General features: G+C 40.2%; 1 protein-coding gene across 2 annotated transcripts; it reads right to left on the bottom strand.

Moving 5' to 3' along the window:
* Positions 1–13,918: 13,918 nt before the first annotated feature.
* LOC122647785 (pentatricopeptide repeat-containing protein At5g40400) lies at positions 13,919–16,187 on the bottom strand. 2 transcript variants are annotated; one of them, XM_043841107.1, is made up of 2 exons: positions 14,259–16,187; positions 13,919–14,174 (listed from the first exon to the last, which is right to left on the bottom strand). In XM_043841107.1, the coding sequence occupies exons 1-2, from the start codon at positions 15,981–15,983 to the stop codon at positions 14,070–14,072; spliced, it is 1,830 nt and encodes a 609-aa protein (XP_043697042.1). In that variant the 5' UTR covers positions 15,984–16,187; the 3' UTR covers positions 13,919–14,069. The 2 variants fall into 2 exon arrangements, with proteins under 2 accessions (XP_043697042.1, XP_043697035.1); XM_043841100.1 differs by having other exon boundaries at positions 13,919–16,187.
* Positions 16,188–17,589: the final 1,402 nt, after the last annotated feature.

Raw genomic sequence — 17,589 nt, 5'->3', positions numbered from 1 at the left:
GGTTCAGCTAAGAACCACTCTACAGTAGGATCGATTATAGGTTGCAGCAGAACATCAAATTAGAAACAAAATGAGAATTAGAAAGTGGACAGAACCTCTATATTCAGTCGAGTGTTGGGGGGGGGGGGGGTTTGAAATTCAGGTTAAGTGTAGGTCTAGGTAGGCTGGATTAGTCCTCCAAATTGGGGCTAATTCTGATGGCCTGATGTCAAGATATGTGCAGGTTACAAAATTAGAAGCTTAAGCTTGAAAATAGAAGGAAGACTGTAGCAAACAAACCAACCACCAGAATGGTATCAAACTTGGATCGAAGGTGGATCTATGCAAGGACAGGTTGTGCTCCAAACAGCTCTCCAATCAGGCAGAGGGTTGCAGTCTTGCAGAGATCTAAGCCTCCAAAGTTGTAGCAGAATCTGGGCTGAAATCAGAGCCGCAGATGTTTTTCAGTCCTCCTCTTGGTTGTGTGCAGCAGCAGCAATCCTAGGAAGTGATTGGGGGTTGAATCTGGTCTTCAAAGGAGTCTTCACAGCAGTTTGTTGAAGTCAATAGAAAGCAGCAGCAGGGGAACTCGATTGGGGCAAGAGAGAATGATGCAGATTCATCACCAAAATAAGCTTGTTTTATTAAGAATAAGTCTAGGGTTGGGTTATATACGTGTTGGGCCTTTGATCCTACAGGTTTTCTATGTAATAGGCCACTTTTATGGGCCTAAAATATGGGTAATTAGGTTGCATACGGGATTAGTTGTTTTAGTTCCATAGTTTTATTTTGGTGATTTTGTTCAAAAATTGAACCGGTTCAACTAATGGTTCAATTTAAGTGATTTTAGTAGTTTTCTTTTTAGTATTTAAATTGGGTTGGATTACGACTCTATAAGTCCAGCCATGTTTTGAGTCTATTTCAGTTTCCTAGTCAATTTAAGTTACCTAATATGTTAAGGATTGAGTTAAGCCTTTCCTTTTTAATGTAGGAGTTTATTTTTGAGTCTTTTATATAAGGTTGTAAGGGGGCAAAGCATTGAACACGAATTTTGATATTAATGAAAGCTTTTTGCTGCTCTGCTTCTCCATTAAATATTTTTGTCTTGTGTTTGATCAAGGCTGGTGGGATTGGTGTTTGATCCAATCGACACCTTGCGGTGTGAAGCACGGGTGGATCGTTTGAAAGAATCGGTGTTTGATCCAATTGAGACCTTGCGGTGGGAGGCCCGGGTGGTTCTTTTGAAGCTCTACTTTCAAGTTCAATTCAACTTTTGATTTTAATTCAAGATCTACAATCAAACAAGCTGCTGCCAAGGGAATTCTGCAACAACAGTGAGTTTGAATCATCCCCATCCCCTCCATTCTTCTTCTAATCCTCTACAACCCCAACCCTAGTTTTTTCCCCTTTTTTGTTTCTTAATTTTCCTATAACCTAAAACCTCCACAGGCCAATCCACCCATCAAAACCATACTAAACCAGAACTAAATTACCATCTCTGCCCCTATAGCACTCGATCCAAACCCTAGCTCAATCTTCCCACTCTATACCCTAGATTTCTCTCTTTCCCTCTTTTCCAAAACCCGAAACCCTAAACCTAAGTTACTGCCCATTCAAGTTTACACACTTTTATCCATCAAAACATCTAAGGACCTTCATTGATAGACATCCCTACCTCAACTTGACGTAACCCATACATCAAACCCTATCCCTAATAATGTAGCTCTAGATATGAGAGGGATCCTCTTAGAGGCCAAGCAACAGGATCTAAGAGGGGCTGCTGGTTCGAATGGACAGAACTGGGGAATTAGGGCAGAATTAGGGTTAGATTTTTGAATATGGGGATGAGTCTTATCTGGTATTAATGGGCAGACCTAGGGGAAGCTATTAATGGAGGTTGAATGATGTTTAATTAACAAAAATGAATTTCAGAAAATTAGGGTTAGGGTTTTGGGTTTTTGGTTTTAGAATTTAGGTTGAAATTAGGGTTTTAAATGGGAGTTTAGGGCTAGGGTTGGGATCGAGTTTTCCAAGTAGGGAGGGGGATGTTCGATCCAAATATGGGAGGTTTTAAATGGCTGATTAGGTCTGGGCAGGTTTTAGGTTCTTAGGTTTCAATGGGGTTTAATGGAGATTAGGGTTTTGGATGGAGGAAAGTGGTTCAGATCTGAATCGAGTGGAGGGGAAGTGTTGGGGATTCTATGATCCAAATCTGATGAAATTCTGATGAGGGGTTAGTGCTGGACAGAGTTGAGGGTGATTAGGGTTTATGAAATTCAAACAAAAACAAAGGGGAATCGATTGGGCGGGGGGGAGTAGAGGGTTAGAAATAGAATTGGGTTTCAAACTTACAGTAGAATCCACTGGCAGCAAGCTTGGACAGCAGGGAAGGATAGAACGACGTTCAATCTTAGGAACCCTCCCAGCCATCACGGCGTAAGGAGTTGTAGGAGATCCACCTACCCTTTCCACCTTGATAGAACCACAAGGATGTACCTTCAATACGATTTTTTTTTAATTCATAAACTTGTGGGGGAGCCTCCCACAATTTAACTTTTATAATAAAAGGCCATAGGCCAAATCCTAATACAATACTCTTCCCTCACTTAAATCGTGGGGGGGGGGGACTAATTACAACAATTTAAATTTGAAAAAGGTTAAAAGACCTATTTACCCCTAATAACTTAAAACAAAAGACAATTAAATCACTTAAATTGAACCATGGTTTGAACTGGTTCAATTTAAGTTTACAAATAAGCTGAAATAAAACTAAGTATAGAACCTACTAAATGTAAACCTATGCTATGGCTCCAAACTAAGCCCTAATTTCAGCACTGTTTCTTTTTCTTCTTCTTCCTTCGAGTATGGGCACTTGGTGCTGCATCACCTAACTAAACCCTAACCTTAATTTCACCAAAAATCTATTTTTGACCTAGCCGATTAACCTGTTCATAACAAATCCTGGTTGATTGGCTCCTAGTTTAACTTTTCAAACCTAGGACTACATTAGAGAAAAGGTAGAAGAAGATAGAAGGTAAAGGGGGATAAGGAGATTCTACTTTCTCAGCCCTAGGGGTTTTGGCTCTGACCGACAGTGGATTTGATATCTTCCACTGAAGTGAGGGGAGGGCCAGAAGGGGAATCAAGGGCTGAAATGGAGTTTATATTGTTTCTAGCCTTTAAGGATCGATGGACATACGCCATATTTGAGTCGCCAAGCTCAAGCCATTTAATACGGGATTTCTGGCTGAGGAAACTTTCTTCTTGGGATAGGAGTGATTGAAGGTGAAGGGATGTAGATTTTTCATCTTCAGCCAAGAGGGGGTTGTGGATAGGGGTGTCAACCGGTCAGTCACGGTTGGTTTTGGTCGGGCCTGATCGGGCCACATCATTTTTAACCTCTACATCGCGACCGCCCGTTTATGGGATCGGGCATGCATATGGCAGACATGGACACATTTAATATCGGTCGGTCGGTTGTCGGTTTTTAATCGGGCAAAACAGGCATCCATTCTGTGAGAAATTAGACCCAGGAAGCCAAATTTGAAGATCATCCAATTACATTATAAGTCACTTCAAATAAAAAAAATTACTAGTAGAATTGGATTTAGAAACAAAAGAAATAGATTGACCTTGGATCAAGGTTTATTTCATGGAGATTGGAAAATAAAATGGCCAGAGAAGAGAGCATTTTTGTTGCCGTCATTAAGCAGGAGGAGCAGGCATCGATGGAGATTTTGTTGCCATCATCTAGCAGGAACAACACTTAGCGATCAAAGAACTTATGTTGATAGAGAGAGAGATATTATGTTGCCATAATCTAAGAGAGGTAGAATTGAGCAGCGAGAGTCTTAGTTCGACTGAGAACTGATCATGGAGTTGTAGAGTAGAGGCGGTGAGGCGGAGAAGGATTAGGGTTAGGGAAAGAGAAATAACTTAGGCTTGAGAGGTTTAATATTTTAGTAGTTTTGTGATTGTGATTTTTATATTTTATATTATAAATTAATAAAGATGGTAAGGTCTGTGAACACGTTTTGTCAAGGTTGGACTCCCAAAATGGTTAGTTTCAACCAAATAAATACTATTATATCAATATACGCGGAGATGCATCATGATTTAGGAGTCATTTGAAACAACTTTCGGTCGGTCGGTGTCGGTCTCTCATAATGCACTGGGAACGACCGAGTAATATTTGGACGGGCTTAAGCCCGACACATTTGTTAACTGGTTAGGTCGGGGTCGGTTTTTTATCGGTCCGTACCGGTCGGCTTTACCGGTGCGGTCTTGTAATTGACACCCCTAGTTGTGGATATCTGATTGGAGTCGGGTTTGGATGTCTGAAAGTTTGGCTTTGCAGTCAGTGACACGAGAAGAGATATTGCCAAAAACAGAGGTATTCCACGTTTTTGAGGGCTCCTTTAACATTACGAAGTTTGAGGGTAAAGGAGGAGAGGGGGGAGAGGTAAGGGGGGAGAGGTTTTGCCCAAGCATCAGCCACTAACCTGAGAAAAGAAGGGTGGGAAGTCCACATATCAAAAAACTTGAAGGTTTGGGACCAAAGGAAACATAGGGGTGGTTGTGGAAAGAGATAGGGCAAGGGTCAGAGATGCCCGGGGATCCAAAGGAGGCATGAGAGGAGGGGAAGATACTAAGCCAGGATTCATTCACCAAAACCCGATCCAGCTTACAAGCAATACGAGCAAGACCAACTCTTTATTGTTCTAGGAGAACCTGAGGCCTGACCATCTCAAGTCATTTATCCCAATGTCTTTGAAGATGGCTACCATCTTTCACCTAATGAGATGGCAGTTGATTTTCCGTCCCATCTTGGAAGGTGGGCTGTGGTTGGGACAGAGACACTAGGTGCTTAAGAAGCTGATGCCTCTGCTATTCGTGGTCAAACTTAACTACTTAAGTTGGTGCTTCTCCTGCTTCTTCTAGCTCTTGGATCTGGATCAACATAATCAATCGCCTTAGCTACTACTCGTGCTGCTACTTTAGATGCTGGACTGGATGCAGGCACTCCATATATCTATAGATATATGTGGATATGCAACTGGAAAATGCTTATGCTTGCGATTGGTGGTCACCTCCAAATTTCTCATTGCCAAAGTGTATTACATTAATGTCACCTGCCATGGCTCAAGGGAGCTGGCCAACTTGGGGAGCAATGTGGCGGAGGTCTGCCCAAAGGACTTGTCTTTCTTGAGCTGAATTTGAGGCATAAATGGCAGTGAAGAGCATAGTTATCAAGGCGGTCAAGGCGTTTGAGGGCTGTCCCAAGCGCCTTGGCGATAGGGCGGCCGCAAGGTGTCGCCTCGGCGAACAAAGCGTTGTAGTGGTTTTTTTATTTATTTTTATATAACAATTTTATTTGCACAAATAGCATATAAATAATTATATAATTCTACTTATATGCTAAATAAATATTAAAGAATTGAATTACATAATCAAGGAATTGCAAAATAGCATTATCACATAATTACAAAATCAGTGAATCACATATTTCAGAATCAATGAATCACATACATACTCACATAATGACAGAAACAGAATTACAGACTCACATAATCACACAGAATAAATAGTCACATAATCCCAGATTGCATAATTTATAATAACATATGCATTTCATAAATTATACTAACAAATGCATAATTTACATTGAATCACAGAATTGTACAGCCCATTGAAACACAGAATTACAGCAGCAGCCACTGCGGTAGCAGCCAAAGCCACCGCCACCACTAGCAGAAGCCAGCCATATAAGAAGGCGGCATAGGAGAAGAGGAGGAAAAAAAAAAGTAGAAGACACGGAACAAAGAAGAGGAAGAAGCCAGAATTCTGTTTGTCATTATGTGGTATTTAAGTATGTGAAGGGAGCATTTGTCCCCTTAACTCGAGTCTCAATGAGACAACAAAAAGAGGCATGCAAGGATTTGACAAGGGAGTGAACTTCAGACTGTTTAGACGGAGAGTTTAACCCTTTGGTGTTCCATATGAGGCCACTATTCATGAAGAAAGAGGTGGAGGAGGCGCAGCATACACATGAGCAAGCCCATGTAAGGGGGATAAATTCCCATACCGATGAAAGGTAAGCAGAAGAAGCGTGAAGAGGGCTTGGGTGGCGACGAGAGGATGGCAGGGAGTGATTGGTGTTAAGGTTTAGAGTGTTAAATGATAGGGGAGCAGATGAGAGATCAAAACCGGGCGAAGAAGGAGATGGAAGGTGGGTCGGGTTGCGACTCTCATGGGTCCAAGATGGAAACCCGAGAGAGAGATGGGTTTGCAAAGAGCCAAGGGAGGTTTGGGGACTGGTCAGGCCCAAAGTGCGTTTTGGTGGTTTGGAGATAGGTCCAAACTGGTTCAGGGAGTTTGGTGAAAGGATAGGGCCAGTTTGACAGTTGGGCATGGCAGCAGTGGGTCCCACAAAAGAGGTTAAATGTGTCGGGAGAGGTAGGAGGTTGGGGGGAGAGAAGGAACTTGAGGACGAGAGCTGGGAAAGGAAAGATTTGGGTTCACAGGGGGAAAAGCTGAGGATACAGAGGGGAGTTCAGGAGTTGGCAAATGGGGAGGAGGGGCATTGCCGTCAGGGGCATAGGCAGCAGCGGCAGGCCTAGCACAGGCTTCAATAGACTTGGTACAGGCTCCATCAGGTGTTGCAGTGGTTGTCAGGTCAGAGGGGTCAGACAATGTTCCCAAAGCCAAGAATCGGTTTTGACTATTGGTCCCAGAGTGGAGGACTAGGGGGCAAGAGGATGAAGGAAGGTCGTGACCACGGGGAGAGATGGAGGCCGAGGCACGACGGCGGTTCTTTTTGTGAAGACGACTTTGTCGGCGACCATGAGAGTGGGAGGAGAGGTTCAAAACATGGTGGGTTGCAACAGCAGGAGGGTAAAGAGAGAGGATTTGTGACTGACCAAAAGATGGATTTCTAGCGGCAATAGGAATGTCAGCAGGGAGGTTTGCATTTGTAGAAGGGTCAGCAGCGGGAGGAGGGTTTCTTTCCTGGACAGGAGCAGGAGCATTAGGTTGGTTTAAGGGCTCCGGGTGAAAATGGTTTTGGCAGTTCTCCGTAGAATGACCAAATACTTTGCAAGAGAGGCACTGAGGCAGCATCCAGTCGAATAGTATAGCCTGAGAGAAGGAAAAACGTTCATCATCCACAACCAGTATGGAGATCAGGAGAAGGAGAGTCGGCCGAAACCTCCACACAAATTCGAGCAAAGGCTAGGTGGTCTTGCATCTTTGTTCTTCCATCTAAGTATAGAGGCTTGCCTAGAACTGACCCCACATCGCTTAAACCAGCTTCACACCAGAAATGCAAGGGGAGGCCCAGTAGTGAAACCTAGAGAGGGAGAGAGCTAGGTCAAGGCGATTAAGCTGGAGGTATCGATTCCATTGCCGGATAAATAGAGGCTTTCTACCAACATTCCAAGGGCCACCTTCAAGCACAAGGCATTTGCCAGAAGCTTCCGAGAACTTGAAGATGAAGAAGCCATTATCCATGAGGTAAGTTTCGAAACGACCACAAGACTTCCATTGCTTTGTTAGGGAAGATTTTACTAAGAGGAAGATGGGGGGGGGGGGTCCAAAAAGGCAATTGTCCCATTTCTTTGCTTCATGAGCAAGGAGATCAGTTTCGTAATGGGCTCCCTTGTAACCACTGATGATGGTTTTTGGGGGGGGGGGGGGACAAAATGGAGAGGAAAGCCTTCACAAAGGGACTGGGTATTTTTCTTTTGAGGTGGATGGATATGTTTTCTCTTCTCTTCATGTGTATAGAATTTTTACAAACTGAGTTATCAAATACAATTGTTTTCCAAGCTGACTGGAATTAATCTCACACAGGGCAGCAACTTCGAGGTGTATTGGATTTGCTTTGATAAAGACTGTGGTCACCAGATAAGTGCTCAGTGCAGTCTAGCTTTGTGTTGCCACAACAAGCTAAACCCCAGTACATCTCTACCCCTGTCTACTTATTCTGCCACAGCAGCATTCCCCAATTTGTGGTTGTCAAGAGCAAGACTGAGGATTAAATGGATGGGGACACCAATTCCTCAATGATAAGGAGGTCGAGGAAGTCACAGACCTTTAGCGAGGGTAACATCAACTTCAAGAGCTTGTTGGTTGTGGGTTCATTTGAGAAGATAGGTAGCCGTGGGTTCATTTGGTAAGAGTAACAGTATTGGTATCATTGAGGTCATGAATATTTGCTGTTTTATTGTTATTACAACAAGTGTCACGGTAGATGACAAGGTTGGAAGCATGGTCATGGGTGACAACCCACTTTGATAGATGATGCTGTAATATACAGACCAATAGTCTATATATGTAATCAGGTATTCAGGTTTACCTTTAGCTTCGGTTGCTGACTACTGTTATGCCCACGTCAGTTCTCTTTTTGTATGAAATGAGTCTTGCTTGGTTTTAAGTTCAATGAAGGAAGGTGTTCAATTCTTTAATGGAGATGGATATAAGATAACGTTGGAGAGAGAAAACAAACATGATGTTATTTTATGAGACAAGATGCAGGTGCACAAAGTAGCAAAAGCTTGTCCGGATTACATGCGTAAGCCCTGGCTTTGAATCTTGAAACTTCTCACTAGCAAGTGGATTGGATTAAGTTTTTAAGGTCTCAACTTTGAAGAGAGAGAGAGGATTAAGTCTTTAAGGTCTCAACTTTGAGAGAGAGAGAGAGAGATCATCACTTTTGATCATCTTTCCAATTTCATTAGTTCCAAAATAAAAATCCAAATCAATGATCCTTGGGTTCGAATCCGATCACTGATATCAAAATGAAGGCTTCTTTGGTCTTGGATAGCTTGTGAGTTGCACCCAGTAAAATCAACTTTAATTTTTTATGCCGCTCTCATCTGGCCATTTTTCCTTCTTTTTCTCTGCTGACAAATTTATAAGCTGAGAAAGAGAAATTCCCTTTGGCTCCGTTTGGTTGTAATGGGAAGTAAAGGGAAGCGAAGGGAAAATTTTCAAACTTAAAAAAGAAACTTTTGTAATCATTACCCCATGTGATTGTACAAATTATTTAAATTTCTTACCATATATAGTAAAGATACATTTTACATGTAATATTTATTTTACATTTTAAACCAAAGGGAAATGGATGCAAAGTAAAGTGAAATTTAATAACCAAATATGGAATGATTTAGATTGAGATATATTATCACATAATGTCACATGGGATAATGATTAAAAAAGTTCTTTTTTTAAATTTGAAAATCTCACTTCCCTTCCCTTTAATCCCCCTTGCAACCAAACAAATTTTTATGGGAATAAATGATTTAGTGGTCCGACCATTAGATAGATGGAAAACTCCCTGTATAGACTACTTGTAAAATTTGGTGGCTATGATCCACTATTTATTATTTGTTATTTCAATAATTTTTTTCCTTCAACCCCAAGCTGAAGCTACAAACTTTTATGGTTCAATATTTTGTAACAGGGTTTTGTAGTTGAATTGGAGCCAGATTTTATATGCCTGATGCAATCCTGCTACGTGAAGTGGAATCTCTACTAGCTAAGAATCCTGTGTGTGGCGGTTACTCTGGTTTGAAGGGGGGAGAGAGCCAGATTTCTCTAAGGGATTTTGAATAAGATATATATATATATATATATATTTTTTTTTTTTTTCTTTTCATATTGAATGATAAGTAAGCTACCAAGGTGAGGTCTTATTGTCATAGTATAATAATTGAAAAATTTATTGAATAATTTATACATATAAATAAGTGGTCTATCAAGGAAGCATTCCTTTATAGCGCCATGTTATGGCATTTGCCCATAAACGGAATATTAGTTATAATATTATATTTATGGGAGAGGGTTCTCGAAGTGGGCAACTTGGAAAGAAATCTCCAAGGTGCACATCTAAATTTCTGGCATGTGATAGTTTATGTGAGACCCAAATTTTGTAGACAGGATAGACTCAAAATCCCTGTTCACATAGTGACGTTTCAGTTCAATTGGAAATTTTCAGGTGACGAAATGCAAGTTCTGAAAAATCCAAGATTAGAAGATGTGAAAATGTATTATTGAATTGATGCCTAAAAATTGACATTTGGTCAAGCGCATCCAATAGTCAGAATTGTTTTCACTTGTGCATATGGCAAAATTAAAGAATCCATTTGGAGATTTCTTTTCAAGCTATGGTTCTTTATATTCTTTTAGGGCAAGAAATTGCTGCTTGATTGTGTTGCCCCTGCACCAGCACTGAGGCCAATGAGAGTTTACATAGAGGTATCTAACATAAATGAGATTTTTTATTTTAGAAGGGGTTGAATGATAAATTTGTGTGTTCCTGTGCTTGGGCATAGGAGCCAAATGACCAAGAGACTAGGCAGTGTTCTATTCACCATTCATTTATTAATAAAAATTAACAATTTGAAACATATTTTTACTTGCAATTCTGAATTTTTTTTTTTTCAAATAATAATAGTAAAGAGGTGGTTTTGGTGGAGAGCAGCCTAAAAACATGGTATCCATGGATGGATCTATCTGATCTGAATCGATACGGGCCAATCTGGATCGGTATTGGCCAAGACTGATTCCATATCCAATACTGGTTCCTAAATCTCTGACCACTACTAGGCCAACTGATGCCAGGCCATAGTTCCAGGCCAAGCCGCGTGGCAGCCAGTCCAACAGACTGGGACTAGGTCCAATTGCTATGGACTTGATACAGGACTAATTAGGCCTGGAAAAAGTCCATGGAGTTACTCTAGAAGGCTTCAAAGGTTCCATCTGATTGCATGTACGTTTGGTTGCCAGGAAAATTGAAGGAAAGGAAAGTGAAAGTTTTCAAACCTACAAAGGAGACTTTTAACTATTAACCATCATGATTGTATAAACTACATAAATTTCTTAGCATATTTGTCAATGCTACTTTGATGTCCTTTTCTTCACACATTTCCAATTAGAACACGTCTGAAAGTCGCTAGAGTTTACATAATTCTGTCAAATTAAACGTAATAGAGACCAAATTGAGGTTCAGCTTTGATCAGCCCAATCATGCGCAGCCCCATACTGTGTCCCTTCCGGTTTTATAAATGTACATCACCAAAAAGATCAAATATGAAACAACAGAAAATAAGAGAACGAATAACGGCCATGGCCATAGATGAAAGCTCCCCTTCTGCAACCAAGAAATCATTGAAGCAGGATCTGTCCAAATGGTCAGGCGCTTGATGCCCTATCTTGCCACTTCATGAAGGCCCTATTCAATTGCTCTTCCTTCAGCTTCATCTGCAGAGTCTACATCACCATAATCAAAAGAAAAAAAAAAAAAAAACATAATTCTCATTTCCTATGGAAAGAATCGATGCCCAACCAGCTTTGTTAGATTCAGCTTGGAAGCTACCAACTGTGATAATGACTGAATAACCATCTTTGGGGCTCAAATGATGGACATCAAGAACTAAAGGGAGGTTTGGTGACTCAAGTTTAAGATGAATATCAGAAGAAAGAGAATTAGAATTAGACATATTCAAGGAAATGGGCGATGTATGACATGTTGAAAAGTACTTGATTGGGATTAGGATCTTCGTGTTTATGCAAGACAAAATTCCTTTCATGCCGAATGATGAACAGAATTATAGAACTGATAGAAAGAAAATATGTTAAGTCAGCTATATTAAAATTTGAAACCAGAAAACAAAGAAAATCTTGAAAAGAACTTAGCTGTAGGAATTCAGTATGAAGCCCAAGAATACTAGCAAACGAAATAAGTTTAGAAAAACAGCAATCAAAACACACATGCCAGAATGATTCATCAATCAAATGACAAAATATACAAGTCTCATCAGTTAGAAAAACCCTATTGATATAATCTCTTATAAGCAACCCACCTATACAACATTTCCAAAGAAAAATCTTAAATTTAGGATGTACATGTAACTTCCAAATATTATTCCAAAAAATTGGCTGAAAGGGTGGGATAGCAGCTGTGCCAGAAGATCTTAAAGAAGCAAGATAGAAGGCTACAGTTTTGGTAGATAATATCCGAGTCTTAGAGAAAGGACCAAACAGAGTATTAGGAAAAAAAAAAACCATGGGACATCATTAATCTCAAAAATGTGTGCAGCAATCGTCGGAGGAAATAAAGAAGAAATGAGAGGTATGTCCAATTCCCAGAGGAGTCCATCACATTAGAGACCCAATTAACAATGTTAAATGTTATAGTAGAGGGTCTCCTAAAACCAGGAAGCATTGGAATTCAAGGATCAGACCAAATGTTAATATTGCATCTCGCTCCTATTCTCCAACAAAGGGAAAATGTATTAATTGCAGAGAAAAATGTTAATATTGGATCTCGATCCTTTAAATGGTCAATGGGAAGTCTAGAATGGGTTTAGATATGGATATAAATAAAATTACTAACATGAATTACAGAGACAATGATTGAACTTCAACTCAGCTTTCTCATGTATAATGAAGGTTGTTCAAACCAAGTCTTTGATTGCTAAAAAGATAAATAGGTAATTACCATAAACTTGTCTCTGGATACTAAACTGAAGGGGAAAATGCAGCAAAGATGTGCCTCCAAGACCAACATGACAACTACAAACAACCCCCCTCCCTCCATGTGACACCGATCCCTTGAATGCACCCCTCTTATGTACAGTTCACTTCTAGGTTCTTTTGTAATCACAAACAGTAAGGCATATTAATTATAGGAAGCAATCAGAAGTCATAACTGGAAGAACTTCGATCTGTCATTTCATTCTGATAATAGAAGTGCCTGATTTTAGAGTCATAGTTATCAAGGCGACGCCATGGTGTCCATGCTCCTTGGTAGTCTTGGACACCTTGGGCGCCATGGCGGGCACCTTGCCGTCATGGCAGTGTCGCCTTGAATTTTGCCCCTCTAAAACGCCATGGTCGCTTTCGCACCTTGATAACTATGTTTAGAGTATAGCCAATCTAATTGAGTCAATTATAGATTCCTAAAACACTAGAAGCAGACAGAGATTGAAAAACAGCATTGTTGATACCCTATCCAGATATCAAGAAGAAAATGACGCAGAGGTTGACGAACAAAAATAATCATGGAAACACAAAAAGTAAATGCATATGAAACATTAAAAAACTAAATTCCAGGTATAAAATTCAAAGAAGAACAGATTGAACACAATCTATATTTCAAATCCAAAATTCGTCCACACATGCAAATATATAATCACAAAGGCGAACAAGCAGAACGTACTGCAGATAGCAACTTTTACTATATTAAACATAGTGGGAAGGGCTCCACATGACGCCAGTGTGGGGGGGGGGGAATCTCCCACGCCACACCAACGGGGGTGCATGGAATGGTCTAATCTACATGGGGCCTACATGGTGAGAGAAAAAAAAAAGAAAAAATCCCATGTGAGAGGGAAATAGTACACTGGCATTGTGGGGAAGTTTTTCCCTTGAACATATCCTAATTGTACACAGGAAAAGAAGAAAAGCTTGAATTTTCATGAACTCATGTTTTCCTTTTTGAGGGAGTAAGTGAAACTATACGCAAACTAGAATGCCAAGAACCATCATATCTTAAAACAAGTCAAACTTGTAGTTTTGCATGCTCGGACCCAGAAATAAGTAAAAATGAATCGTCAACATACCTGCAAGATAAAGAGATGCAGAAATTCTAGTATAACATTATAACATTGTTTTATGATCTTAAAATTGGTTAGGTAATTTTTTTCAGCACGTAAAACAGATTACCAAAAGTAAATTTCACATTCAGTATGCAAGCATCTGGATCAAACCAGTGAAAGACATAAAGCTATGCTGATTGATATAGGGCTATAAATTGACTGGATCAGATTGAATCTAGGTTTATCTGAATTCAATTCAACCACACAATTCAGTTAGATATCACTGAGATCTAATGTTACTGGATTCAATCTTGGATTCTGATCAGGCTCAAATAGGGCAAGAAAATTCCTTCCTAATTAGAATTGGATGCACAATAATGACAAATTTGGGTTTTGAAAAAAATACAACTCTCTAGCAATTACAACTCAATCCACCAAAGCTGTAGATAATCAAAAGCTATTATGAATGTACAAGTGTGAAGGATGTTCTTATGAAGCTTGTGTGTTCACTCTCGCTTTTGACAAGCCATGTATCAAAGACTTGCATGTCAATCTATTTGGCACAAAACCCAATTTCAACATCTTATCCTGCAACTCCAAAGATTTTGTCACATCACCTTTCTCACAGAAAACTTGTATAAGTGCATTGTAACTTTCGATATCATACAAATGAAATACCTCGGCGAAGTAGGTCAAAAGTGATTCCGCTTTGTCAAGATTTTCTCCCTTACAAAATCCCTTTATCAAGGCCCTACAGATCAATGAATCAGGAAAGAGTCCTGATGCAACCATGTCACACATCAAGGACTCCGCCTCCACACTTCTACCTAATCTACATAAACAGCCTATGAGAGCCCTATAAGTAATCAAGTCGGGCTGAAGACCTTTACAGACCATCTCATCTTTCAACAAGAATGCCTCCTGCAAATCATCATATGTACAGAGAGATCCAATCAATCCATTGTAGACCTCCAAGCTTGGCTCATAACCATCTTGAGACATTCTTCTAAAGAGACTGACTGCTGCATTTGGTCGGTTCTCTTGACATAAAGTCATTATAAGATAACAATAGATATTTGGAGAGATCAAAACCCCCAATCTCTTAAGTTCTACGACTAAATTCAAAGCAGAAAGCAACCTCCCTCCATTTACATATCCTTCTATGAGTGTCTGACAAGTAAAATCATCAGGCAAAATCCCGCTTTGAATCATTTCATGAAACAAGGACCTTGACTCTTGCATCTTCCCCTGCTTGCAATAACCAGAAATAAGAGAATTGAATGAGATGATATCCGGGATCAACCCTCTATGAACCATACGATGGAAGAGCTGATGAGCTTCCCTCACTTTCCTTATTTTGCAGAGACCCTTCATTAACGTTGTATATGAGACCAGATCTGGTGGCACACCCCTTCTATACATGATCTTATACAGATAGAAAGCATCATCCAACCTCCCCTTCCAGCAATAGCTATCAATCAGCGTATTATAGGTCACAACATCGGGATCAAATCCTTCTTCCTCCATCTTATCCAAGAATACATTCACCTTACTCACATCCCCATCCCGGCACAATACATGAGTCAATATATTGAAGGTGTACGAATTCGGGAAAATCCCAATCCTTCCCATCTCTTTGTAAATTTCCCAGCAACAATCAAGATTATTCGATTTCAGCAGACCATTCAAGAGACAATTGCAGACACTGACACTAGGAACAAATCCAATCTTCACTGTCTTCTGGAAAGAAATCAATCCTTCACGAACCATGCCCAACTTAACATAGGCCTTAATGAGAATATCAAAAACAACCGAATCCCAATTGCAACCTTCGGTAGTCAAAACCAGATCTCGGAAGACATCCTTACTAGGTTGAACTTCCTTAGCTGAATCTTCGATCAGTTCAGATAAAAGCTTCATCGCTTGAGCAAAACTCCGAGACCAGACCAAGATATGTACAATGATAGAGTAGTTTTGGGAGGTGGGTCTGAAACCCAGGTCACTTTTTACCCAATTGAAGAAGCTGAGAGCGGCAAAGTGCTCAGATTGACATCTAAGTAAAACCCTTGACACATCATGAGCACCCAAATGGGGAAGAACCCACTTTAAGTCTTCCCGAAGAAACGTGAGATGACCATTGTTGTGCTTAAGGTGGGAGCAGATGATGTCAACAGTATTGTAGGGGTTGTGGGTACGTGGGAGGAAGGAGTAAAGTGGATTATAGACAAGTTCGGTGTTAGAGTCGGCAAAGATTTGAAGAGATGTTGAGGAGAAGCTGAAATTGTGAAAAGGAATGGCATTGAAGACTGAATCTGAAACTGGCGCTGTTGAAGAGAAGAGAGAACCCCTTCTGGTTAAGCTTAGGAAGATCCGATTAATGGGAGTTATTAAGCGTCGATGCATCAATAGAGAGAATGCGTTTTAGCGGCACAGAAAAACCAGAAAAGAAAAAAAAAGGAAAATTGAGGGAAAATCAAGAAAAAAAAAAATGATAGATGGTGGGTTTCGATTTGTTTATTCCGATCAGTGGCACTCACATAATAACTGTCAAAAAATTGAAAACCCAATTTCTATTAAAGAGTGAAGAAACACTACTGTATCTGTGTGCTTTATTTTTTTCCTAAGAGAGAATGAACAAGGTTAACTCTAATTCCCCAAATTGTAACACGTACTAAATCTCCCCCAAACAATAACAAATGAAGAGAAATGGTCAATGATTCAATACAAAGAAAAGAACACCCAAGTCGGCCTCGAGGCTGAGAGAGAGAGAGAGAGCATTTACAGGTGGATGGCGGTGTTTCTTCAGCAACAAAATCCTCCGGCGACGGCAGCAATTCGGCAGCCTCGTCTTTCACTCTCGATGGTCTCAATCGAAGACTGCAGTGGATGATGATTGATGAAGGGGGTGGGTGAGCAGTGAGCTGGTGAAGTTGGGGTCCGTGGTTTTCTTGCCACGGGAGGATTCGTTTGAGGCTTGGGGACCCTGGTGAGCTGATTTTGATTGCTATTTTGATTTCAAATTTTATCAAGAAATTAAAATTGTTTATCCAAATGACACATCTACCCCTATTTTTAACACATGCTCATTAAAGTAGAGTGCATTTGTTTTTTTTTTTGGTAAAAATTAAAGTAGATTGCAGGGTAGAAAGTTGAACCTGATTTCAATTTCAAATAGGTCTTCAGCTTTTTCACTATGATGAAAATGATTTTAGTTTCATTTAAATAAAGTGAAAAAAAACCTCAAGGGGTTAGCGCAGCTGGCTTGGAGGGGACATGAGACTCCGCCTCAAGAAGCTAGGTCTCATGATCAAACCTTTAGTCGGCCTAAAGTCGGATACCCCTCCTGTTCTCCAAAAAAAAAGAGTGAAAAAACCATACCTTACACCATAATTTCAATTTATAACCCTATGAAATGATAGAAATCATACCAAAACATAAGGGTGTCAAACGGTGTGGTTCTGGTTATTCGGTTCGGTTGCGATGTGGTTTACATTTTAATGAGGTGAAATCAAAATCAAACTGGATAGGAATCAGCCAAAATCAGAATCGTTTTGCATACGATTCAGTTTTACTGATTTCTAATCGGTTTTTGTTATCCGATTCACAACCGGTTTACATGCGGTTTGTGTAGTGTTGTTTTGGGAAACAGTAATGAAGACAACCTTGGTTTTCAAGGCCTTTATATTCTCGTGTTTCCCCATTCTCTCCCAGTCTCCTTCACTCATCATATTTCCCATGCCTATGTGATAATTATAAAAAACTTCACATCTTCACCCGTCCTTTTCCTTTCCTATTCTTTGTTTTTCCATTTTTTTTTTCCTTATCTACTCTCACATGATGAACAAACTATTTCTGTAGGCAATGCTACGGTCCATGGGATCATGATGGTTCACCTTGGGAAACCAATAAACATGTAAGTTTCGAGTTCCCAACTCTTAGGACCTCCAGGGTTGTCCCTAGGGAACCCTAGGGTTGCCCTAGCGCACCCTAAAGTGGCTTGGGCATCCTA

Source organism: Telopea speciosissima, chromosome 1, assembly GCF_018873765.1.
Source record: "Telopea speciosissima isolate NSW1024214 ecotype Mountain lineage chromosome 1, Tspe_v1, whole genome shotgun sequence".
Lineage (NCBI taxonomy): Eukaryota > Viridiplantae > Streptophyta > Magnoliopsida > Proteales > Proteaceae > Telopea > Telopea speciosissima.
Note: the sequence above shows the minus strand (reverse complement) of the source record. Positions and strands in the feature narration are given on the sequence as shown.

Excerpts from the sequence above, each read along its gene's own strand:
- LOC122647785 (XM_043841100.1), bottom strand. The coding sequence starts at position 15,983 with ATGCATCGACGCTTAATAACTCCCATTAATCGGATCTTCCTAAGCTTA.